This window comes from Lepisosteus oculatus, chromosome 11 (assembly GCF_040954835.1).
Source record: "Lepisosteus oculatus isolate fLepOcu1 chromosome 11, fLepOcu1.hap2, whole genome shotgun sequence".
Classification (NCBI taxonomy): domain Eukaryota; kingdom Metazoa; phylum Chordata; class Actinopteri; order Semionotiformes; family Lepisosteidae; genus Lepisosteus; species Lepisosteus oculatus.
The window spans coordinates 26045864-26073457 of record NC_090706.1 but is presented as its reverse complement, the minus strand read 5'-3'; the positions used below and the strand labels follow the sequence as shown (position 1 = coordinate 26073457).

At 38.6% G+C, this 27594-nt stretch overlaps 1 protein-coding gene across 1 annotated transcript in view; it reads left to right on the top strand.

Annotated features, from left to right (window-relative positions):
- The window catches only part of gabrg2 (gamma-aminobutyric acid type A receptor subunit gamma2), a 39549-nt gene extending 29668 nt beyond the window's left edge, over nucleotides 1–9881 (top strand). The window contains exons 7-10 of the mRNA XM_006631814.3: nucleotides 1004–1156; nucleotides 3342–3547; nucleotides 5056–5079; nucleotides 8065–9881. Of these exons, the coding sequence (XP_006631877.2) occupies nucleotides 1004–1156; nucleotides 3342–3547; nucleotides 5056–5079; nucleotides 8065–8343 (662 nt within the window). The 3' untranslated portion in view covers nucleotides 8344–9881. The remainder of the gene's footprint in view (nucleotides 1–1003; nucleotides 1157–3341; nucleotides 3548–5055; nucleotides 5080–8064) is intronic.
- Nucleotides 9882–27594: the final 17713 nt, after the last annotated feature.

Here is a 27594-nt window from a genome sequence, read left to right as displayed (position 1 = left end):
ATTATGTGGAGTGGGAGCTATTACTCTTTTTAGATACAGTACATCCACTGGCTTCTGGCAAACTGCTGGAGTGCTATAGGAGAGATGTCTACAGCACGGCAATAGGCCCTGTAGGAAATACTCAATATTATTAATTGCAACGAACAATACAGCATGTCTGCAGTCTTGCTGACGAGGCTGAATAAGTGCATTAACCTGCCATTTCAGTTGGCAAGGGCTCTTTGTGCATTTATACAGGCTCCAGTAATTTAGTGTTGATGAAAACAGATGTTTTGTTATAGCTCTGCATGAAAATTACACTAGTTTCTCTGGCATCAATATAGCAAGGAAGAGGATATGAAATGTAGTTTTTATTTATTTAGTATTGAATTCTGAAAGTCATATTAAAATTGTTTGGGCTTTTAAGGAAATCCAGAGAAGCAACCTACACGCCGTGCACTTGTGCTGGCATCCAAATGTTTTAAATTCTCCTTTTAGGTTTTAAAAAAGGTATTTAATTTAATCCCTTTTTCATTACTTACATTTGTCTTATTTAACACCATTCTCTCTCTTAAACTGGGATCTCATTATGTTTCCAGGCTCACTCTACAGCTGCATGACAGTAGCAACACAGCTGTAGCCAATGTCATTTTATGTCACTCACACCATTATCATTAAAGAACACACATTGCTCATCAATGTGATCAAAGTCGTCAGATGTGTGAACTGAGGTATACCCCTAACCAACTGAACAACTTGAACAACTTTGCTGCCTAGATGCAGAATTATTTTCTTGCAGAACTTTTAGTTCTTCCCCTTTACAAAGGACCCGAGTGTGCGCATTGGAGTAAGAACAGACATCTGGAATAAAAGTGTGAGCGTTAAGGTCAACACTTACAGCAAATAGAACGCTCATGTACACTGCTTTAATTATGACAGGAGGTTGAGCGGCTGGTTTGATTGTGATTTATTGTAGAGCCGATTGTTCTTATTTTCTTTCCACTGCATTCTGTCTTTCTTTCAGGAGATTATGTTGTGTTGACAGTCTTCTTTGAGCTAAGCAGGAGGATGGGCTACTTTACCATTCAAACCTACATTCCCTGCACTCTAATTGTTGTGCTTTCCTGGGTATCCTTCTGGATTAATAAGGATGCAGTACCAGCCCGAACATCCTTAGGTAAACCATTGTGCTATGCCTGTTTTTCTTTGATGTTTTGCCAAATACTTCATTTTTTACAATCAATGAACTACATCCAAACAAACCTACAATAGACATCAGTGGAATTTATGAACTGAGTTGCTGGTAATTAATCTTTCTTTTAATGATGCTGGAATACCACTGGTGTGAGATGACCCTCTTTCAGAACAAAGCCTTGATGATTTATAATAAAGTCAGCCTTGATTGAGCTCTCTCTGGTAAATATGTTTTATGCATATTTTAATTAGACATTAATATGCAACACAGCAGGAGTTGCTTGTTCAGCATTTAAATGCTAGTGTACCCTTAGCCGAAGGCAAAGCTGCTTAATGGAATTTAAGGGGTTTCAAGATTCCGAAACCCATATTGGTTTCCAAAGGGAACTTTCTTCAAAGAACTTTAGCATCCCTGTAGCCCAAAGGATCTTAACCCTTTACTAGAACTGTCTCAAGTTTTCAAATATTCTTTAAAAATACAAGCCATTAGCTTAATTATTTTTTCTCAGGTAATAACAATGAGAGCCTTCAGTTTGGTATCCAATTTTAATGTGCTTTTCATTTTTCTTCTACTCTGGCAAACATAAATTGGTAGTCGCATGACATTTTCAATAACATATTTTGCCGAGTAAAATATAGTTTTCCTTTGAAAAGAAAAAAAATTGTCATTGTTTTCTGAAAGCTAGAAAAATATATCTGCACTGTTATGTCATGGTTTCTGTAATGTTTTTGAGTTCTTCTGTCACCTTATGAGTTTGGTTGTTGTTTTTCTATCCGTTTCATCTTCATTTTAAATTTGTCTTTGCTTAATAATTTTGGTATTAACTGACAGAAGACATCAGCATTGATTAAAAATAGCGTAATTTCCTTCTGAAGATTGTAGGGGAGTAAATGACTGTTATCATGGAGGATTAATGACTGTGACATAATTTTTAATCCTTAGTGCTATCAGGCAGACTCAAATCACACAATGACATGAATATTACGGCATGAATTCTGGTTGCTGGTGTTGCATTCACAATTCCTCCATTAAAAACAAATCAAGTTTTAGGAAATGATCTTGGATGTTCCATGACAAAAATCATCCTTTTTAACTAAGTGTCAAATTGAACAAATGCTATCCAAAAAAGGAATTTGTCCTAACTGTTTGTCCACTGCCTCACTGAATTGCATTTGCTGTCTAATGGGGAGATCACTTTCTCTTAAAAAAAAAAAAAAACTGATATGGCCATGTACTCTCTTTTACACATTACCATGTAAACACCAGATGGCCTCCAGTAATTCCTCTTGGGTTTACCTTTACGTGACTGAAACACGGATCAAGACAACCACAGCAGTTGGTCAGTTTACCCCTTAGGGAAAATCCCAGGCTGTAACCTTTTTCAAACACAAATCCCCCATCCTTTTCATTCTGTTTGTCTAATGCATGCAAATGTTGTATGCAGTGATAGGCATATATTGTGTAATGTTAATTTGTGTTTTAAATCTTCCTAACTTTTTCACTATAGCAATTTTGACTGAATATGTCACTTGATCACATTGTTTTAGAAGCATCTCATACAGTACATAAGCAGCTCAGTGATCCATCCGTCCATTTTGTAATCACTTCTGCCAGTACAGGGCCACGGGGGAGCCAGAGCCTATCCCAGCAAGCAATGGGCACAAAGCAGGATAGACACTAAATGTGACACATACAAGTACACACTCACAGCCAATTAACCTGTATGTTTTTTAACTGTAGGAGTAAACCAGAACAACAGGAAGAGACCTATGTGACCACAGGGAGAACATATAAACTCCACCCTAATAGCACCCCAGGTCCAGAACTGAACCCAGAATCCCAGCGCTGTGAGGCAGCAATGCTAACCACTGCACCACTCTTGACACCCTCAGCTCAGTGATTTCAGGTTAAAAAGAGTTGTCCCAAGATTAATGAAGTCTGATAAGGTTATTGGAGACATTAGAAATGACCAATCCTTTAGTTTCCATCTATATGTCATTATTTAAAAAGTACAAGCTATTTTCTGAGGCAGCTACAGTAATATCAGTTGTACTCATGCCATCTTCTAAGCTCTCTTCAGACTCCCTAAGGACGTGTAATTGAAATTTCGCCCTGTTTATGTATAACCTTCATTGGAATTTAACTGGAACTGTTTGTCCATTCACAGGTATCACGACTGTTCTGACAATGACCACTCTGAGTACCATTGCTCGCAAGTCCCTGCCCAAAGTTTCCTATGTGACTGCGATGGATTTGTTTGTGTCTGTTTGCTTTATTTTCGTATTTGCTGCCTTGATTGAATATGGAACGCTGCACTACTTTGTCAGCAACAGAAAACCAAGCAAAGACAAAGACAAGAAGAAAAAAAATCCCGTGAGTACCCAAGTGTAGTAATATTAAGTACGTGTACACTGTACATGTTGATATTTCTAAAACTATATAAGAAATTAAAATGGAAAACAAAAAAATTACAGAATGTTGAATAAGAAAGTATTTGAAGTATATATATAAATATAATGTATTTGTGTGTTATACTGTATAAACAATTTAGAGGCATACTGTAAATACAAATGTCATACATTTTATATACAGTATTTTACATACTGAGAGTATTGAGTAAGTCTCTTAACAGTAACACAATGATGCTATATAAATTATTATCATGTAATGACATTTGAGACAGTGCAATTTTAACCTGGTATTTTAAAAGCAATGTCTTTTTTTCTTTAAAAAAACTGCTTTAAATGGAACAAATGTGAAATTGTCATATTTACTGCTTTCTAATATTATTGAATTTGATTTTTTCATTAAGACAGGTTTTCTACTTTTTAGCTATTAAAATGATAATATATTTAGAAATTAATTGAACAAAGTTGCTTATAATGTTTGTGAAATACTGCTTTTGACAAGAAACATAAACTGTATTCAATATAAGGTTTTATTATTTAGGGAGTGTCAAGAAAGTTGGTCCAATTAGAATTCCTTTTAATACAGTTACAGTAAAATTATTGTAGATTCAATGTAAGCCCAGCATGTCTAATTCAATGTTTTTGTAGTGTTTTGTAATTCATCATATAATATCTGTTTCCCTTAACTGCAAATCAAAGTCTAAAGGTCTGAACAGTGATGGAGGTCTGGTACTATCTATGTTTTCCCATCATGAGCACCTTCTTTTTTGAGCCAGTATCTGCCTCTGCTGATTTTTCATTTCCCAGGCCATAAAAATGATGTGACTGACGTGGGATGCTCTGTGAATCTCTAAAGAACCCCCTGTCAAAAAACTCTTTTTTAAACCATGGTCAGAAGTAAAAATAAAGTTGTTCGTATTATTTTCCATTTTTTTAACACAGAAATGATATTGCTCTTTTTTATTTTGTCAGTATGAATGTGTCAGAACATTTTCTTCTCATACAGTATAAAGAGTGAAGCATTTCCAACCATTCTTGTTTACAAAAATGTCTGAACTACAGTATATCTTTAACATAGAAATATTGTGTTAGCGATACCAAGTTGATTAAACCATAACCAGAACTAGGTTTACTATATTTCTTTCCACTCAAAACCAAGCAAAGATTCTGTGGCAAAAAGAAAAACAGGTTTACTTCACCTGTATATAGTTAACAGAATTACAGTGCACAAAACAAGACTGAAGGAGTCATAGCAAAGCTGTTTAAGTTATGAAGTAAGACTTCAAAGTAAACTTTGATTAGATTCCAGTGTACCTGTTACATTTACCTCGTGATCATGTGCAATCCTTACTTTTCACCTTCTGTTGACTTCTTAATCCAGAAATAACTGTTGTCTTTAAGTTTTGTTTGTTTTACATCTGTTCTCTTTTTGTTTTCTTGTAACATTTTCTTTGTTTCCTGTTTGGATAAAAGCTCCTTCGGCTGTTTTCTTCAAAGGTATATTGCTTGTGTCTGGAAAAAAAAACTGACTGCATGTGTCTGCTGCATTCAGCTGCTTTAGCCAAGCACACACTCCACTTCTTTTTATAAGCTGTATTTTAGAAGCTTTAAAATGACTAACGACAAAGTATCTAAAGACAATAAAAGCATGATTTCTCTATTGGTAATGTGGAAAAAGCTTCCAGTTTGAGTTAATTCAGCAGTTCTTAATCTTATTATGGCATCATTTATAATTAAACATAGAATTGGTCAACATACTGTAGTACTTATTGGATCCTTTTGGTAAAAGGTAAAAGTATTTTATTTAATCACTACATGGATCCTCCACTATTCCATATTTTGCCACAAGCAGTGACAGCACTTGCTCTATAGCTCATCTTAAAGCATACCTGTCTGTGTCTTTTGGAGGCTCTAAAACTGATCCTTTCTGCACAGTCAGCAGAGCATTAACAGATTGAAATAGACAACCATACAAAGTGCTGAATCCCAACTTTTCTCGATTGCATGTTTAGCTTAGGTCACCTTTCAAAAATCGAGTGTACAACCTTTAGTCGGAGTCCACAATCAAAGTATCTGGGGAAGTAAAAAATGTATATTTGTTACATATTTTTAAATATCCAGAAATTACAAATTAATGAATCCTTTCCCATGCAGCTAAATGAACATTGTATTTAAAGACTGCCCATAGTGAAAATGTGACATTTATTCAGAATGACCTGAAAGGAACTAATTCCAGCATTCACTTTGTAGTGTTTTTCAAAAACATTCCAGCAGTCTTTGAATCAGGTTACATGAGTAGGTAGAGTGTCTTGTCTTCACTGCTGCTACATTCTGAAGGTTGTCTACTTTCATCCGGTTAAAGCTGCAGATTATGCTGTGTTGTTTGTGAATACAGTACATGCAGCTGGTCTGTTTGTGCTATGTGCTTGGTTTTTCACACGCTTTCTGTGTAACCCTTTGAGAACTGATTTGTGTGATATCTGTTGTGCAGAAGCAACTTGAAATCCCAGGATGTGTTTTAAATCAGAGTGCTAAAGAAATCCTAAGTAAATAAACACATGAAGATTTTAACTGGGATGTGATGTTTAGTTTTCAAAGGGAGTTTAAGTGCACCTTGAGCTAGTGCTGGGCATAATGAAGAGAAGTATAAAACATTTTTATCCTGTGTAAATGTTAGGAATCAATTCTGACTGTTGGGTGCTCACTAAATGAAATCCTATTGTATTTGTCATGAAAATTAAACATTCACAATTCTATGTAAGACAAATATTTTTAAAAATAATCAATATACATTTATTTTCATTATGCATTATATGAAGCAAAAGGGATCCAAATGGCATTCACTTTGAAACAGTTTATTTGTGAGGATAATATCCAGCCTGTAAAACACTCTCAATCTGAAATACTGGGTTTTTTGAGTAACAGATCATCATCTTTCTCGCAGTTCTCATAGCAGCCAAGATTAGGAATGTGTAATAGAACAAGATGCTGGTAGAATTTGTGTTTTGGTGCACCATTGCCTGAGATGGAGATGGTAATTTTAGTGCATTAAATCCTTCAATGGTCTTGAGTGTCTTTGTGAGGTTTTGTGAGTACAATTGTGAAAACATTTACATTTTCTGAAGATAATTGAGTACCTGTATAAAGTAGCCTGCATTACTTGTTCAGCATCTGTTTTGTATTGAAGTGATGTCTACTTTGTAAAACTAAAATCTTCTTGTAGTGGATAACTCTCAGGACAGTGATATACAGAATTGGTTTTATTTCTGCAGCTGTGTAGAGGCAAAGCTTCCAAAAACTGACAGTTTTATAACGTGTTGCAGCTACCACAGCATGATAGCTACAGAGTACAACTTTCCTATGGCTTATATACAGTACATTACTTGTTGGCCACAATCTCTGCAAAGGCCATATTTCTTAGTTAAGTGAATGAGACCTATATCTGATAATCTTCCAACATCTCTGACCTGACCACTGATTTTCACTGGCCTACTATATGTTGTGATGCCTTTGGTGCCTGGTCCTGCTGTCTAGTTGAGTCAGACAGTTGTCTTTTATTCTTTCTTTGGCAAGTTATAAATTTAAATCTCTATGTCCTACCCTACATCAGTATCCTTTATAAATGCCTTCAAAATGTAACTAAGCAGTTGTGTCAATCAAACTAATTTATGGAGGACTATTTCAGTTCTCCACCTGTAACAAATGCATACAGTTAAATGCATAATACAGAAAATGGGGCTTATCAGGTGATTAGACAAAAGAGTGGATGGAAAACATTCATCTTGAAAAAATGTAATGAAATGTAAAGCATTCATGAAACATTAAGAATTGCTAATGTTGCTTAGCAACTAATCTTGAGGGTTTAATTTGAAAGAGGCTAAAAATATTAATGGATGTGCAAAGTTGAAATGTTAGGAAATACAGAAAGAACAATTCACTCACGCCAATTCATGATGTCCGGATTACAAGTGTTAATTCTCTTGAAACGTTAACCTCCAAGGTGTACAGATTGATGAGATGGTGTGATGCCAGTTTCTTCATTTTACTGTATACCAGCCTTAACAATTAAAACCACAGAGGAAACCATGCCTAAGTGTTATACTGTAGTTAGTGCAGTTGTGAAGCATACTATTGTCAGTTTTTCTGATTTGTTATCTAGCACTTAAAAATGTGTAGAAGGGTTGCCCAGCACTAGAGCAAACATCCACTTGCTAAAGAAAAGAAAAGTAAATATTTCTTTTCAGCTCAAAAGACCCAAAGGTGTAATTTGCATCACTTGCTGTGAAAGGGAAAATAATCACCATGTAAGTTGTAAACGTCTTGAAATAAGCATCTTTTTTCTTTTACCTGGTTCATGTTTACCATTCACAAGTTAGGGTGCAAATTGCATTTTGAAGGGGGGGGGAGATAGATGAGAAAAGAACGCCCGCTTTTGAAGAAGACACTGACAGTAATCTTTTCTCTCTTTGCGAAATTAAACAGACGCCCACTGTGGATATTCGTCCTCGCTCTGCGACAGCCATTCAGATGAACAATGCCACGCACCTCCAGGAGAGAGATGAGGAGTATGGCTACGAGTGTCTAGACGGCAAGGACTGCACCAGCTTCTTCTGCTGTTTCGAAGATTGTCGGTCAGGAGCCTGGCGACATGGTCGATTGCACATCCGCGTCTCTAAAATAGACTCCTATGCTCGTATTTTCTTCCCTACTGCTTTTGGTTTGTTTAACCTAGTATACTGGGTCTCATATCTCTATCTTTAGATTGAATATGTAGCTGGCCTTAATGCACAATTACAAGACCGTATCTTTTTTGGCCTACTGAAAATGAACGCAACAAAAAGGCTTGCCATCTGTATTTGTTTTTCTTTTTTTATGTGTCATTTTTTTAAGAAGCATCGGTTCAGATTGATTAAGCAAAAGTTGTAGCATATTCCAACAGAAAGGTTAGTGAATGGGTTTTTGTTCTTAAAATGAACCAAAAAATAGAGAGGACTACAGTGAGTTTCTGGGACATTTTACAGTCACAGCTGGACTGTTGTGCAGTCCTATGAATACCTTGATGTCTTGGGGTTTAGAGTATTGTAACCTGAATTGAGGGTTGCAAGAACTAAAACAGAGGCAGCACTGTTTTGTATCATGATACAGCTCTAACATGATAGCCAAGAGATTTTTCTTTGGGGTTTTAAGCATACTTTAATGGGATTTTTCCTATCCCAGATACCCCTTCTCAAAGGTGCTGAAGCAAATTAGTCCAGACAGTGGCCATGGTATGCACATAACAATGTTCATAAAACCAGTTTCAGAAGTCAGCAGACAAGTTCTGGCTGTCAGACTGATTATTGCATATACAGTAGGGTTTACTGCATTTTTTAAAATGTGACCATTTCTTAAGAGAATGGTTGCACTAGAACAGAAAAGAGAACTCTAAAACAGTAAGAAGATGTTTTCAAAAACATTTAATCATTCACTGTCTTGATTTGTTTGTATAATGAAGCCGGGTGTCAATTCGTATCTATGATCCCACTGTGTTTCTGAACACTATGGCTTCTGAAATAGTATTTCTGATTGAAACAATGTATTGCACGATAATGAATGAATAACCATACATCACTGAAGAGGAAGAGAAAATGGATATAATATGTATACCACTTAAGTAATGTGAATGAGCACTTTAAAAGTGTGATGCACATTTACACAGCAAGTGTATTTAAAAAATTTGAATTTGAATCACAGAATCATAGGAACAGTGTTGCTGTTAAATGTATTGAAGAGGCTAGAAAAACATATGGTCTCAGATCAATTGTAAAAACACAAATGTAAATATTTGAATATACTGTAGTGGATTACATTTATTGCATGCATCCATGAGGCCAAAAATGAAAATATGTATTACGGTCTTATTCTGTTGTCTATGAAAAAACACTGTAAATGATGGACTTAATTTTCTTTTCTTTTTTTTTAAGAAAAGGAGAAGATTTAATTGGAAAAAAACTTAAAATGCTCAGCTATCCCATGTGCATGAGATCTACGCTGGGATTAAAGCCAGCTGTAGATGGAGAGAGATCATATTTCGACTGCTTAAAGTGGTAAAGCAAAACAATTTGTAGACAGCATCACATAGAAGTGAGGGTACTTCTCTTGTAGTCTGTGTTTTTATGTTTGCTTTCCAGTATTTCAAGGAAATTCCGAATATTATCCTGGTGCATCAAATCATATTTTTGGTCTGTTACTGCATAGAGATAAAGAGAATGTTGTTGGGTTTTTTTTACAACAAAAAATAAATGATAAAGTTCCCTGTATTCAGTTTGTGTCCTTCAAATGAACTTGCCACAAGCATGTTCTTTTTTGCCTTCATCTTTCAACATGCAGAATTGAAGATCATTCACTGTGGCATGTTGCATATCAATGCATCACATACACGTTGCATGTCTCTACTTTAAGGGATTGAGTGAATGGCCATAGGTGGCCTGTGTACCTTAGCAACAAAATAATAGAAAGATAAACTGTCATATTACTCCTGCCCAGAAACAGAAATTACATATTGCAAGGACAGTTAAGTTTTAGAACATAAGAACCTAAGAGGGGTTACACCATGATGAAGCCATTGGGTCCATCTAACACATCTGGTAGTTAGAAACTAATTAATCTAATTAATCAAATGATCTCATCTAGCCGTATGAAGGAAAACAGCATGGCTGGGTAGGTTGTTCCATACATTCACAACCTGTTCACGTGTAATATCTGTCTCTGTCTGCTTTGTTGTTTTTTTATACATCATTCCCCCATATGAAATCTAGTCAATTTTGTTGGTTTTATTGGTACAGTATATGAAAATATCTGCAGGAAACAGGATGGATATATTTACCTTATCTTCCTGAGGAAAATACCATGGAAAAACAATCACAGAACTACATAGTATATCACTGTAAATAAGGGAACACAAGTGTTGGGCAAATATATTTTTTTTCTAAAGAAATGTAGTTTTTAAGTAATTATTTTCCTGGACAATTTTGGAGTTTATTATACCTTCAGTCACATTTCCTAAGATTATTGCAGGGTGAGAGAACGCTTAAAATCAAAAAGGCATAAATATTAGTGCCTTTGTTGTGCATTTCCGCAACTGTTTTCACCTTTCGACTGCAAATTCAAATTTAAACAATATATCCCTAAAAATGACAGGAAACAATGTGTAGGTTACAAAGAAACCGGTTTCTCATATTAGGATTTTTATGGAAGGTTTTTGTATTTCCACAGAAAATAGATGTGTATACTCAATGTATAGATTTTACTTTTATAATATTCACAGAGGTATTGGAATAGAAAATGTCCTGGATCACTTAACTCTAGATATATTTTTTGTTGCTTGATAAGAAATCTTATTATATTTTGTATTTTGTAATGTTGTAGTCTGCATGGGAAATACTGTTTGCACATGGACCAGTTTTTCATCATTTTGTTTAAAAAGCATTTGTTTTGCAGTGTGTTCTGTCAGCAAACAATTAACCAAAACACTCTTGTGTTCGTACTGTATAGAACTGTTTAATATGGAAGTTACGTCCATCCTTACTTAGGTCTTTGTTAATGAAATCTCTAGCAATGTGTAGGTCCATGGCTGTATACTGTATGACTTCATCTGTGTGATGGCTTTTGAAGAATTCTTGGCATGATGTCACTACCTTATGCATGAGACCCAGTCCAAGAGACTACATTTCAAGACTTGCTTAAACTGTACCTCATGTACAGTGCCATTTTTTGCACCATATATTCCTAAAAATGTGTCGGATCATCTTTAGAAAACTAACTTAAATCTTACACAAATTCTGTAGTAACCAAGTAATTATGAGGAAGGAAACTTCACCAGGAAACATTCTCCCTGGCTTTCACTGTTGGCCCTTTATAGTATATCAATGTCCTTTATATTACAATTCCATTGTTCACTCTTTAACCCAGGAATGTCCTGTCTTAAAAAATATATTTTTTTCAGAATCTCAGCTAAAGAGTGTCTTCTGTACTGATGTTTGTAAATAGTTAAGTGTATTCTAGCTTGTTTCAGCCATTATTGCTTTATGTTTTTCAGAACATAGGGGATTATAAGCATAAAGGGTAGATCCTAAAGTGGGATTTTACGCGTAAAGGGTAGATCCTAAAGTGCCAAAATCTAATGTATTTGTGATGATGTTTGCTGATGGAGTATCGCACACTTTCAGTGGACAAAATTGAGCCTTTGCATTTGCAAATTAAATTGGCTTGTGAAGTTTTCAAAGCATTAAGTGTGGAGCACATGTAAATAATTTCTACTGTTACAGATATTATTGTCAGAAGAAAAAAATATATAGAACATATCTCACTGTCATTACAGTGTTGGGCAATTAGTTAAAAAAAGAAAAGACTAATTCTGAATCTGAATATGTTAGCTGTTTGCTATCAATGTATAATTCTTGAACAGTCTATAAAAGGACACTGATAAATGATTGTTCAGGTCTTCATTGTAATTGTATGTACTTAAAAAAACCTTTTCATAAGGGAACTGCACACAACTGTTGAATTTTACAATAAAATTATTGCATTTAACAAAACCTGTTTTGGTGAACTTGGACTCATGCTAAAGGGCTTTGTTCTTTTGTTGTGTACTGTATATATACAGTATATATACAGTATGTCACCAGTACAATTACATATCTGCAATGCATTTTATATCATTGCTTAATATACAGTAAAAGACAAACAATCTGGAAATATACGCTGGAATAAAATAGTACTACAACACTTACAGAAGGAGATGTCTTTGCAAATTTTAAACAGTCCACTTTAACACAATGATCTGTGATCCCACTAGCATACAGTATAATGCTACTGTAAGTAGTATAATGATACACTTCATATCAGTGTCCATTACATTTTTTTATAATCACAGCTGAACCAAAGAGTGGTAGTGCATTGTTAGGATAACCATAACTTTAAAGAGGAGTAAATTGTGTATTTTAAGCCTTGGTAAGAGGATATCAAAACATCTGGGCAAATTCACTTTAATAAATCTGAACAAGGGTATTTCATATGCATACATTACTGGTACTGTTTGTCTTTGAAATGCCAGGCTTTTGATGTTTTAGCATAGAGCTCTAGAAAATGCACTCTGCTGGCACAAACATGTCCCCTACACAAAGAAGCAGCTGGAGGGGCAGGAATGGCAGTAGAGTCCCCTGGCGAATACAGGATGTGGTATCAAAGGTAACATTTCATCTGCTGAGGTGCAGTCTCTTCAGAGAAAACCTGAGAGTGCAAAGGCCTTTCATAAATTATGCAATGTTGTGCTAGTTTTCATATTATTATGTGGATACCTTCCTGAATTGACTTTTGTGTCACTTCTATGAATAAGTAACATGTTGTTACAGTAGTTTTATCACACAAATGAAGGAAAATGACAGATGTTGCAAACAAATAGCACTTTTATTTGGGAATAATGTAATTGCTTTGTATTTCTATCATTATCCAATTTAATATATGAAATAATGTGCATAATTCATTTATGCGTAAAAATACATTTCCAAGATATGGCACAGTTTAAAATTGAATGTGTTTGTATTTAAATTCCTTGGAGCATCCTGGAAAGTAATCAGGGCCTGAATACAAATTCCTTGAAAGTAACGAGACATCAGTATGCACAGGCCATTGGAAAGTGGGCATATGGTGAAGCCATTCATTCCCTGAGCATTTTAAGAAAAATAAAACCAATTAAACATGTTATTCAGACATAGGACCATAAAAATAATGTGAAATAAACCACTCAACACAGCTGTTAGACCGTAGGGGCATGTACAGTATACAAGACATTGCAAACCTTGTGTCAAGTGGTCTGGAAAATATAACAATAAATACAGTATAAGTAAATATAAGTTTGTTCCTTCTGTAAATAATAATTGAACTCTTCTTTTATTCAGTTGTAAATGTGTTAATTACATAATGTATCTCAACAGCTACAGTGTTTACTCCATTCTACATTCTATTCCAACTTCATGCCCTGTTTGATGATTACCAAAATTTACTTTTGATTTGACCTTTCTATGATGCTAAAACCTAAATACATGCATATCTATTAATGCATAAATGAATAAAAATGTACTGTATGTCTGTTATAGTTAAGATCTTTAGGGATCTCTTGGGTTTGAAGATGGCTATCTGTGCAGTGATTTTGGATACATAATCCCAGTATAGTTATACTTGCCTACAGAAACAATTTGCACGCAATTAAGGAAGTGTTTTATGTGTTGGATCCTCTGTGAGTTTTGAGAATATACTGTACTGTATGAGTCATGCAGCTTAAAACTGAGAACCATGTCAAAGAAATGCAGGTCTTGGTATCAAATGCAGCAAAACTGTATCTTCATATTAAGTATTATCAAAATGATAAGTAGATTAGATGTATCACTACTTTCAATTGTAAATGCATACATAAGCGACTAAACCATCATGAAGTTAGTCAAGGGGTAGTGACAGAAGTGATAAAACAAAAATGAAGCGCAAAACAAGTGTCCATTTACTAAGCGCTCTCGTGCAAGAAAAATAATAAAAAATGAAGACAAGAAGTAGCAAAACTGTAGCTTTACAAGCAATTTACCACTAAAAGTTAAAAATTACCAGAAATAAAAACTATGTTGTGGTACAACACATAGACAAGGTTACACTGACTAGATGTGTACAAACACAACGATCAGACAATATTAATGGCTACATCATGGGTAACAGGTTACATACAGTATCTTAAGCCGCACCCCCATTTATTCTTGTATTCTTGATGTACAGGTAAGACTCAGTTTAAACCATTGGTGAGTCAGGATATGTAACCCAACACAAAATGGTGGAGCAGATGGGATACAGTGTTATACAATGTAATTATATTATTACAATTCATAATAGTTCAAGTAACAACATTAATTATTTGTAATGAGAAGAATGAAAATATACCAAATAAAATGTCCTAGTAGATGATTGTGAGCCCATGCATCAACAGAAGCAAACAGGTGAGTTAACAAAGAATGATTATGAAAGACCACATAAGAATCCATTCAACAAAGGCATGACACAGCCCTTCATCACAATAAGAACACATAAGAAGGGTTATAAAGGACAGCAGACGAGTTGCTCCATCTCATTTATTAGTGATATGTGAAGTTATTAAATATACAGTACGCTGTATATATTAAATATGTGAAGTGGGACCTTGACAAGCTGCATACATTTTCTCAGAATCAACTACAAGCAACATAGGGATCGGTGGGGATAATCAGAGATGGTGTACTGTATTAACTGTCCAGAACAGGGTAATGAAGCAAACACTCTAGGGTTGCTCCTGTGACAGACTCCCCCAGACAATTCAGTCCTGTACTAGCTCCTGTTATCGCTCCTGTACAAAAGCAACAACTCTCACCCTCTAATATGTCTCTGGACCAACACTGTGTGGTTTCTTTCTTTAACACATGGGTCACTGACAAGCATATTGCAAGTATACATAGGTGACTATGGCACATCACCTAGTATGTGCCCAGCATTAGTATTGTGGCTCATGACTGGGACCAGTCCCTTCCCCTTTGTTGACCATCTTATAACGTCCATAGCTCCTCCATGACCAAGGGAGGCTTCCATCTATTCTAACAACACATGGTTGGTACACTTAGACTGCTGGCATGAACCACTCATCAGCTGGGCAGTTTCTCCCCAGGGCAAGGAGGTTGTGTCCTCCACAGAATGCTTCCTTTCCCTTTGTTCACTAGACCTGTAACTGAACCTCATGTGTCACCGGATTCTGTTTCCTCTATTACTTTTCATGAAGAGAGCATTCTCACATTTACCTTAGTCCACCACTTTAGAAAACTACACATACTGTACAATATCCATTGACAGGGCTTGTAGAAACTTTGGGCCACATACATTTTAATTGAACCTGTAGACCAACCCAGCCTTCCTCCCCAAAGGGATATTGCCTGTTGTTGTGAGCAGACTATGAAGCATGAAGCATGCTCTGTCTAAACAGTGCCTTGTACTGGAAGGCCTCTAAAATGAATAGACATTTACTTTTAAGAGTGTAGAAGACCTCAAAGGCCCTAACAGGGCATCCAACGAGGAACACTGTGCAGTGATCCCTTAGGCCTCACTTCGCACATTTTACACAGTGTTGCCAGCTTCACAAGACTCCTGCTGGGGTCCACAGTGCTGCACACAGCCTACTGTTTTTCCAGTGACCAGGCAAAATCTGACAAATCTGTGCTCTCTTTGTTAAAAAACTATGGGTCCCCAAAGGATTATAAGTGCTTCACATCACTGTGCTGCTTTACAATTTAAAGCCAACAGTTTCACTGTCAGATTAGCAGCTTTGTCAAAATGTTAAGAGTTCTTTAAGGGTGATGTACAGTACATTGACCTTTATTAATAATATTTTGAGATTATATTTAAATGGCAGTGTGAAAAGCATATACATGTTGTATGTAAAATACATAAAAGTGTGTTTTCCATTTATTATACTGTAAATTATTTTGATGTGAATACCTCAATTGTCAAACTATATTGTATACTGTATACAAAACATACTGTACACTGTGCTTGACAGTATGTCCTCTTTGGAATTGTAAATCAATATATGACTAGGATACTTAAAAACATTGTTTTTACAACATTTTATTGATGTAAAATATTAAAATGACTAATGGTTTTAATTCACCTGATACCCTGTAAAAGGAAATCGAATTCATTACATTGATAGCCTCTGAAGATGGAAGAAATTCCATCGAAAGATTTAAAGTGTACTGTATATAATAAACTTCTTTTACAATCTTACCAGTCATTAATGATGGAAAATGACATCCGTTATGCATTATTTAAGGTAGCATGCACGGTAAAGCTCATTAATTTGTATCTTTAAAGAAGCAGAAAGTCTACAAGACATGTAGCAGCCTTATCTCAATGTTCTGCCACATATTGCAGTTCATTTAATATCCTCAGATCTTTGGGGCATGATGTAGGAGTTTAACGACTGAAGAATTTGGGGCAATCAAGGAGTTTGGAGAGTTTTGTCCTCCATTTTTTTGAATTAATAAAGAGATTCAGCACTTCTGGTGAGTGCCAGTTAAACCCTGCAGGCTCTTACTAAAACTCCACTCAGATACCAATAATTTGAATTAGACTTGGCAATGGAGGAGGCATTTTTTGCAGTACTTTTAAAAATGTCAATTGGGAAAATATTAAAAAAAGAAGATTTGATAAGGGACAAAGAACTGGTGCGTTCATGCATGGAGTTCAGGGCATCTTTAATAAAATAAATATAAATATGTAAAAATTGTATTCTTCCACTGCAGCCTTCATCATTAGCAGCTGTAGCCATGACGCATAGTGACGATGATGACTTAAAAGAAAGAGTGAAAACAATTCTAAGGATGCCATTCTTTTTAAAATATCTGCTGCAGAGCTTAGTATTATCTCCATGAGAATCACACTCAGATAAATTGGAAAGTTTAACGACAGTGTCATCAATCATACAGAGATGTATGCACTACAAATGTCATAGGTGTCATAGGTGGTGTTTGTAAATGTGTCTGTTTAAGGTGAGCTCAAAATATGGGTTGTGTTACAAAGTTTAGGACTTGCATGTACAGTAAATGGACAGTCAAGATTAATTTTCTCAAGCTTTTGTCAGACTATCTCCAGACTTACGGGGGACTTATAGTGGAAACAGGATCTGCTTCGTCTAGTTCAACCTTTATTCCCTAGTAAACATGACTGTGCAAGCTGCTACTGAACATATTCAGTTCAATCTTCTGTTTTATTTATGTCTAAAAAGTTAATACTGAAAAAAGCAAGATTAAATAATCTTCTAAATGTTCAGACTTAAGGAAAAGAGGGAATGATTTACAGTAGTGCTGATTTAGTGTTTCAAAGGCACTAAGTGTAACAAAGTTACATGTCACAGTCAGTCATGTGTAATTAATCAAAATCAAACCAAAACATTTAATCAGTATACAACATCTATATACATTATTAAAAAAAAACACACATGCTAAAATTTGCCAATAAGTTTCTTTTGATGCTAAGAATGTAAAGAGTGAAACTGCTTTAAATGTACCATAATGGAGAGAATTGGAAGATATACTGTACATAATGCCACCTGAGTGACATTGTTTCCAAAATTGAAGTAATTTTAGTTTGAGTAAGGATGGCACAGCAGAATATTGCTGTGTCATAGTGCAGGGGCAATGGGTCCAATTCCAGACCTGGGGTTTTTTTTTTTTTGGAACTCATTGTGCTCCTCTTATTCACATGCATTTCCTCCAGAAAACTTATTCCTGTGTTTGATTATGTTTTAAATTGAAACCGGGTGCTCCCCACCGTACAAAGACATACTGTATAAGATCACTTTATTAGCCGTATACGATTTCTTGCATTAGAAATTCATCTTTTTGCATACTCCAGCTTGCTCTCCATTAATCACAGACAGGGAGAGAAGCTTGGGGTCAGAACACAGGGTCAGCCATTGTACAGCACCCCTGGAGCAGTTGGGGTTAAGGGTTTTGCTCAGATGCCCGACAGAGTAAGATTCCTCTGAGTAAGATTCCTCTGCCAGCCACAGGATTTGAACCAGCAACCTTCCAGTTACAGGAACAGATCCTTAGACACAGTGCCACCACTCCACCCCATTGGAAGGTTAATTGGCTTCTAGGAAAATCAGCACTGATATGAGGGTATGTGCATGTCTATTCTGTGATGGACTGGTGTCCCATCCAGGGTGTACCCTGTCTTGCGCCCGTTGATTGTAAGGATAGGCACTGGCTCCCCCTCGACCCTGAATTGGATGAAAAAATTCAATGGATGCACAGTTTGTGTAGATGGTTACTGTAGATATTGAGTATTCATACAAGAAAAATATCTGTTGTTGAAAAAGATGCAAAATTGTTATATAAATTGCAATCAATAGAGAAAAGGACAGTTGGCTGATGGAAACCCTTTCTCTCTCACTATATTATCAATGTAGTGAGATAATATAAAGGCGCTTTTATATAATATAAAGGTGCTTGTAAAGGCGCTTGAATTGGCGGATGTGGAAGGACAGGATCCCATAAGCATCACCACCAACAGAAGGAAAGGATAGATCAGATGCTGCACCAGGTTCTGCATCTCAACACTGACATCCATGTTTCATTTTACACAGTACTGTAAGTATTCAAATGGCCCCAGTTTATCAGTCTTCATAATATAATATGGCAAAGTGTTCCAAGTATTCAAGCAGCAATCACGAGCATATACTGTATTAATTGTGTACTAGCACGCTAATAAAGGTACAGAACTAAACAATATACTCATTGACATTATTGTGTTTTATTGAAACAGCTCTGTTTTATTTATTGACAAATAAATTAGCATTTTCTCCATGCTTGTAATTGCAAAATGTGTTCGTGGTTTCATATTATTAGTCCAAATATTAGATTTTTTGTTAACTTTAAATCAGTATGCTTTACTGTATACTCTTCTTCACCTTCTTTAGGTACTGTATCTGAAGTCATTAACACTGTATTTTATATAGCTTGAGGGATGTGCATCTTGCATTTGCAGTATATGTGCAGTATTTGCACATACTGTTACTGTAGTATATACTGACACATATTAAAACACAGAAAATGCCATTGGTTTCAATCCTAATTTGTTGTGTTTTTAATGACTCTTGGTACTGTATATGCGTAAAGACAGTTATAAATTCCTAAGAGGAATTTAGTTCTCAGTTCAGGAGGCTGTGTATTTATTTGATTAATGAAATTCTTGTATCAATGTAAAATGAATAATTTACTTTGGATATCAGCACATCTTATTCTAGACAATAATCTGTGGCCTAAATAACTTCCAAAGGTTCCAAAGCATTGAACAATATTCATCCGTGTAAAGCGTGTTCAATAACGTCAAAAAGTGGATATTAAACAAAACCTCCAGGTCTGCTGGCTTGACTTCTTCTGTTGAGCTTCCCTTGATCCTGAAAGTAACTAGAAAGAAGCTCAGTAAATCACTGTTTGATCCCTGTTCTATTAAGGTTTGTTTACAGTAATTGATGTGATAGAGGTCTTTTCAATATGCAATGAGACAGCGATCCTGGATAAAGCCTTTTTATAAAGAGCCTCAGTGCACTTGTGAAGGATTCTGGGATGTTGGAGAATCAGTATTTTAAAATAGTTAGCATATTTTAGACATGATGCCTGGAAATTATGCCTGTATTTGGTGAATTTTGTTTCTCCGAGAGACATCTTTAGAAACCCCTGACCACTTCAGGTAAGGGCAGCTATTCTGTTTTTATTTCTCAGGCCACAGTTTCTGTGATCCAACTGAATACATTACCTGTAATTCCATCCATCCCCACTCAAATAATGATAGAGGAAAATGGTTATGCTATTGTAAGTAGCAAACCTTATAACACTCCATTCATCCTGTTTCATGTGCATCAAATTGGGCTGATGATTTTTTAGTTTTCTGTTTTGTTTTGCCATTAAAATGTACTCATATTATCGTTCTAGGATGAGGTTTTAATTGTACCATAAACCCACATTTGAACTCTTCCTCCAACAAACCAAGGCCCTCATCCAAATCAGTAGGCTGTTTTCTTTTCCCCACTTATACAAGATCATACACTTGTTTTCCATAGTGCACTGTACTTTTAAGCAAACCAGCTATTTTTTGTAGACAATAAAATACTAACTTCTGTTAGGTTCTGGACCTAATATGGTTCAGTGATATTGGACAGCATCCATTTGATAATAGAACTGATGATTCCCAACAAAACACTAACATTGGCTCCCTGGTGCCTCAGCTTCAAGTTATTGTCACTGAAGGATTTTCTCCTGACTCTTGACTCCAGCACAACTCCAGGGATCTTCTTGGCCACACTATTAAATAATCTTAAGTTAAGTCATTGATGCTCTATTTGAGCCCAGTTGTAGGATGAAATATTAAATATCTACAGTAGGTTTTAGAAACCACACAAGCAACACATGCTTGTCCTATGTCTGTAAGGATCGGCATCTGCAACAATGTGCAGATCATGTATTGCAAATTTACGGCTTGCAAAGCCAGTGCTGGCCTTAAATGCTACTATCTAATTAACAGCTATCTATTAGCATAATGGATTTACTGAGCATATCTGTTTGATAAAATGTCTATGCATTTACAATAAAAATGTTTTTGGCATTTTCTTGCTAAATTCCTAATTTAATAAGATTGTTATTTTTAATACACTTTACCTGGATGAAAACAAGATGTGCAGAAGAACACTGCTTGCCCACTGGAAAAAGTTCCATGGCAAAGACTATCTGTACATACAGTACAGATGGATTTAATCTAAATCTGATGGGCTCTGGCTTTTTATTGATTACTTATTTTTCTTATTGTTTATTCTGTCAATAACATTTCAAAGTAAGTAAAAGACGTTTACATTTAAAATGCTGTTTACTATCTAGAATTCAAAATTACAAATTGCTATCATTAAGTCAATTCAACAGATGAATTATTTTTAGCTTCTTAATAGCTCTGTGGATTTGTAATGCAGCCCATGCAGGGACCTCTGATACCGATTTTTTTAGGGGAATATGCTGTAGTACTTACAGTTTGCTGTGCCAAAAAAAGTTTGTGAACCCCTAAGGATTTTCTCATATATGAAATTTGATTTAGATCTGAATCTTTAATTCCAATAACAGAAAAGGTTTACCTGATAAAATATCCATGTGTGACAAAGTATGTGAACCTTTATATTCAGTAACCGGTGGCTTTCCATAATCAGCAATGATGGCAACCCAAACATTCCTCTGACAATGAATGAGTCTGTCACATACTGTAAGTTTGCTAGATACGTTCCTGAGGGTGCACACTCAGGGCTTGACTAGTAACTGCTATTACTTATTTTCATATACATTCACATACATAAACATACCTAATTTCAGATACATTTATATACAGTACTTAAACACAGGTATGAGTTAGTACTATGTTGTGAATGGAGAGCGCTCTCAAAATGAATGTTACTCACTGTTTGTTTGGTGTAAGTCATTCCGGGTTGAGTCAGCATATGGTGGACACAGAAGGCCAAACCTAATCCCAGTTCTCAAGGGTTATTTAAGGAAATGGGAAAACCCACTTTGAATTAGAGAAATTGTTTGTTCCAGGGGGGAGGGGCTTACAAGCTAATTAAGCTGGCTCCTCAGTCTCATATCAAGAGAGAGAGAGAGAGAGAGACCTACCTGTCAACACCTACCACAATGGTACAGTGATGATACAGGGCAGTGAGGCCGCTCTGGAGCTTTTCGAGGAAAAGTTCACAGACCTTAAAACACAGGCCGACCTGGAGAAACCTCCCCCAGAAACAGGAGAGAGACCCAGCAGCCTGATGCCCGCCACACCGGAGAGTTCAGCTCCACCTGACTCGGAGCCCACAAACACAGCCTCAGCCACAGAACAGCCCAGCAAAAGTGTAGCCCTCGGCAACACGGAAACACACCACCCGGACACACACAGCCCACACCAACCCCCCTGTGACCACAGCACAGTGCGCCTCCTGAGAGAGAAACTCTCTGCTCTGGAGCTGGACTTCACTGAGTTCAAGGAGCTGATGCTGGGGAGACTCACAGAGGGGCAGACAGCACAACAGCTAAGAGACGAGGTTAACAAACACAGGAATGAATGTAAAACCTCCAACAAACAGCTCAGGGCACAGATGGAGGAGCTGCTGCGGGACAACAGTAAGCTGCAGTCGGAAGTAGCAGAGCTGAGAGAGGAGCTGCAGCTCGCGGAGAGGACAAGCAAGACTCTCAAAGACCAGCTGAGGAAACTCACTACTTCCCACTGCAGCCCTGACTGCAACAGAACAGCCCTGAGACCCAGAACACACAACTCACAACACCCACCACCAACCCGCAAAGACACACCCACCTCCACACAACCTGACACCCCTACAACCCCCACCACCAACTCCCACTTACCCAGTACCCCCACCGTAGCAAACACCACACCCACTGCACCCCCTGGCACCCCAAATCCCCTCACAACTCTACTGCCCAAAAGCACATCCACCTTGCCGAACACTCAGGGTGACCCACACACACACCCGGCCCCACCCAACTCCTCCACCTCACACACTCCACCCCCCCAAGCAGCCCCCCGCCCGGCAGCACAGCGCCCCTCCAGCAGACTGGACACCAGAGGCAGACGCATGGAAGTAGCCCTTCTCATCGACTCCAACGGGAGGTACATCGATGAGCACAGGCTCTTCCCGGGATTACAAACAGCAAAGCTCTGGTGTCCGACGACAGAGAAGGCCCTGCAGCTGCTGTCCAGGTCGGTACTGGGAGCCCCTCAGCACATCATCATCCACACCGGCACCAACGACTTGAGGACCCAGAGGGAGCAGGTGGCCCAGTCCATCAGGAGAGTGGCAGAGAGGGCCATACAGGAGTTCCCTCGCGCCCGAATTGTCATCTCCACCCTGCTCCCGAGACAGGACGAGCAGCACCACACCATCCAGAGAATCAATGCCGAGATCTCACGGTGCTGCGCCTTGCTCCCAAACGTCTATCTGGCCCATCACTCCACCCTTGGACCACAGCATCTACACGACCATAAACACCTCAAAAAACAGACCATTGGACTCTTCACAAAAACTCTGAAAGACACCACACTGGGCAGACACCCAAACAGCATCCCAGAGAGAAACAGGAGGACTACAAGAGGAACGCCCCAGCACCCACACCCCCAACCCAGACCAGCTCAACCCACAAAGAACAGAACCAGCACCACCCTACAGCCCTCCAACCCAGACCAACGACCGAACAGGACCAGAACCAGCGCCCCACCCCATGCCCCTCACCCAGACCAGCAGCTGAACCGGACCAGAACCACAACCCCTCCCCACCCAGCACAACAACAGAGCCGGACCGAGCCCCTCCTGCACAGCTACGCCGCAGCCCTGGCCAGACCAGCGGTCCCGAGTGGTTTGGAGCTGGGAGAAATCCGGCAGCTCCTGAACCTCATCTGCACCCGGCTTATGAGCTGAACTTCCATCACCCACAGCGACAGACAAAAACCCAGCACAATACTTGTTTCTGTTGATGATGTAAATGTCCGACACAAATTTGATACAGTTCCAGAAAACAATAACAAATTGCAAAGATAATTCAAACGATGACAATGAGATCTCTAAAGATAAGTATGTGGAACATTCAGGGTCTGGGCTCGTCAGCATTTGGGCTGAAGAGCACTGATCCTGAATTTATCAAGGATGTAAAGGAGACAGACATCATGATCCTACAGGAGACATGGTGTCGGGGAGACTTGGCTACCCACTGTCCCCCAGGCTACAAGGAGATCATGGTGCCCTCTGTCAAAAAACCCCAAATCACCCGGGGCAGAGACTCTGGGGGGATCATTGTGTGGTACAGAGCGGAGCTCAGTCACTCCATACAATTAGTAAAGAAAGAAGAGTCACGAGTTTGGCTTAAAATCAAAAGAAATACCATTTGTACAGAAAACGAGGTTTTCCTGTGTGCTGTCTACATCCCGCCCTCAGAATCCCCCTACTACAGTGAGGGAATTCTCCCCAGTCTCCACACGGAGATCGGTCACTTCCAGGGCCAGGGAAACGTGCTGCTCTGTGGTGACCTCAACGCACGAACAGGCACACTGGCAGACTTCACCAGCACACAGGGAAATACTCACATATTCGGACAATCCCCTCTGTACCACACACCGGTCACCTCACACAGGTGCAGCCATGACACCACGGTCAACAGCACCGGGCGCGAGCTGCTGCAGCTCTGTCAAGGGCTGGGCCTGTACATCGTCAACGGCAGGACTAGAGGGGACTCTCTAGGCAGGTTCACCTACAGCTCAGCTCTGGGCAGCAGTGTGGTGGACTACGCCATCACCGACCTGGACCCCTCCTGTATCAGTGCCTTCACTGTCAGGCCACAAACTCCCCTCTCCGACCACAGCCAGATCACACTCTACATGAAGAGAACACACCAACACAGAGACACACTGACACAGCCCAGCCAGCTGTATGACCTCAACCAGGCATACAGATGGGACACAGACAGCCTAGACAGATACCAAACTGCACTGGGCCATGAGGAAATTCAGACACTGATGGACACATTCCTAAACACTCCGTATCAAACCAACAAATTAGGCATAAACTTGGCCACACAAAAACTAAATCACCTATTCCACAAACTAGCATCAAAATCTAAGCTAAAAACAACTACATCAAAAAACTACCAAAAAACAAAAGCAAAAGAAAAGTGGTTTGATACGGAGTGCAAAAACATCAGAAATGCACTACGAAAAGTCTCAAATGAAAAACACAGACAACCACACAACACAGATCTGCGACTCAGGTACTGTGACATGGTAAAACTTTACAAACACACGCTGAAAAAGAAAAGAAACACATACATAGACAAACAACTTGCAGAAATTGAGGAGTCACTAAATCAGAATTGTTTCTGGGAGAAGTGGAACAACTTAAACAAATCAAAACCAGAAGAATTGGCCATCCAAAATGGAACAATCTGGCAAACATACTTTGAAAATCTCTATGAAAAGCTCCCAAATACAAATCAATCAGACCAAAACACCATTTATGAAAAACTCAAAATTTTGGAATTGGCTATCAAAGACAACCAAAACCCCTTAGACTCCCCAATCACTGAGCAGGAGCTACTGGACAAACTCCAGGCCCTCAGACCACGCAAAGCCTGTGGCCATGATGGAGTCATAAATGAAATGCTGAGACACAGCAGCCCAAAGTTGCAACAAGCCCTGCTCAAACTCCTCAATCTCATCATGACAGCCGGATGTTTCCCCGAGGCCTGGAACCAAGGACTGATCACGCCCATCTATAAGAGTGGAGATAAACTCGATCCCAACAACTACCGGGGCATCTGTGTGAACAGTAACCTGGGGAAGGTATTCTGCAGTATCCTAAATACACGAATACTGGCCTTCCTTACCGAACACAATGTCCTGAGTAAAAGTCAGATTGGCTTCTTGCCAGATCACCGCACATCTGATCACATTTACACCCTACACACACTGATAGACAAACACGTCCACCAAAAACACAAAGGAAAAATTTTTGCCTGCTTTGTCGATTTCAAAAAAGCATTTGACTCGATTTGGCATGAGAGATTGTTTTATAAACTACTCCAAAGTGGCATAGGGGGCAAAGTGTACGACATCATTAAATCAATGTATTCAGAGAGCAAATGTGCAGTGAAAATTGGAAACAAAAGGACTAAATTCTTCACCCAAGACCGCGGGGTGAGACAGGGCTGCAGCCTGAGCCCAACACTGTTCAATATCTATATCAATGAATTAGCAGGAATGTTGGAGCAGTCTGCAGCTCCTGGTCTTACACTACACGACACAGAAATCAAGTTCCTGCTCTACGCAGATGACCTGGTCCTGCTGTCGCCCACAGAACAGGGGCTGCAGCAGAACCTGGCACTGCTGGAGCAGTACTGTCAGACCTGGGCACTGACAGTCAATCTGGACAAGACCAGAGTTATGGTTTTCCAGAAGAAAGCCAGACCTCAGGGAAACAGGTACAAATTCACACTGAACAACAACACATTGGAGCACACATCCAGCTACACATATCTCGGTCTCACCATCAGCTCTTCCGGGAGTTTTGACCTGGCAGTGAAGGCACTGAGGGAGAAGGCACTCAGGGCTTTCTACGCAATAAGAAGGAGGCTCTTCAACATCAACCCACCAACAAGAATCTGGCTCCAAATATTTGAAAGTGTAATCCAACCCATTGCCCTATACGGCAGTGAAGTTTGGGGTCCCCTCACAGACCAGGATTACACCCAATGGGACAAACACCCCACAGAAACTCTGCACATGGAGATCTGTAGAATCATCCTCCGTGTGCAGAGAAAAACTCCTAACAACGGGTGCAGGGCCGAACTAGGCCAGTACCCACTATTGATAAACATACAGAAAAGAATATTAAAGTATTGGCTACACCTAAAAAACAGCGACCAAAATTCCTACCACCACAAAGCCCTGCTGAGCCAAGAGCTGAGCCCAAAACAGAGCCCCCTGAGCCAGCTGGTCCTGAGGCTCACCGACCTGAGCCACACCAACACTAACCAGCCTCAGGACAGCACTGCTAGAGCACCACAACCCAGACTCAACCACATCACACCACAGATCAAACAGCAATATCTCACACACTGGGACACACACACACAAACACAACATAAACTGGAATGCTACAGAACCTTAAACAGACAATACACACTAGCTGAATATTTGACCAAAATAAAAAATAACAAACAGAAACAGACCCTGACGAAGTACAGGCTCAGCGACCACAACCTGGCCATAGAAACTGGGCGACACAGGCAGACCTGGCTGCCCAGAGAGGACAGGCTGTGCTCCCACTGCCAGCAGGGAGAAATAGAGACAGAGGTGCACTTCCTACTGCACTGTGACAGATACTCTGGGATTAGAGAAACATTCTTCCCGAAATTCAGAAATCTAATCCCAGAGTTCCCACACCTGCCAAAACCACAACAGGTCCCAATCCTACTGGGAGAGGGAGGAGGGAACTCAGTTGATCTGGCAGCCCAGTATGTGATCTCCTGTCACAGCCTGAGGAACAGTGAGTCCGTCTCCCAATAATGCTCCAGCCGCCTACAGTATATGTCAATATTATATAATATGTCTTTGTTGTAAATGTCTGTAACATGTCTGTAGATTTTATTTTACTTCTATTTTTTGTTTTGTTCTATGTTAATTTTATTATTTTTATTTGCTTTGGCAACACTGATTGTACCCATCAGTCATGCTAATAAAGCACCTTGAATTGAATTGAATTGAATTGAGAGAGAGAGAGAGAGAGAGAGAGAGAGAGAGAGAGAGAGAGAGAGAGAGAGAATTTACCTTTATTGGAATATTTAGATATTTAGTGCAGTAAATAGACTGCACTTG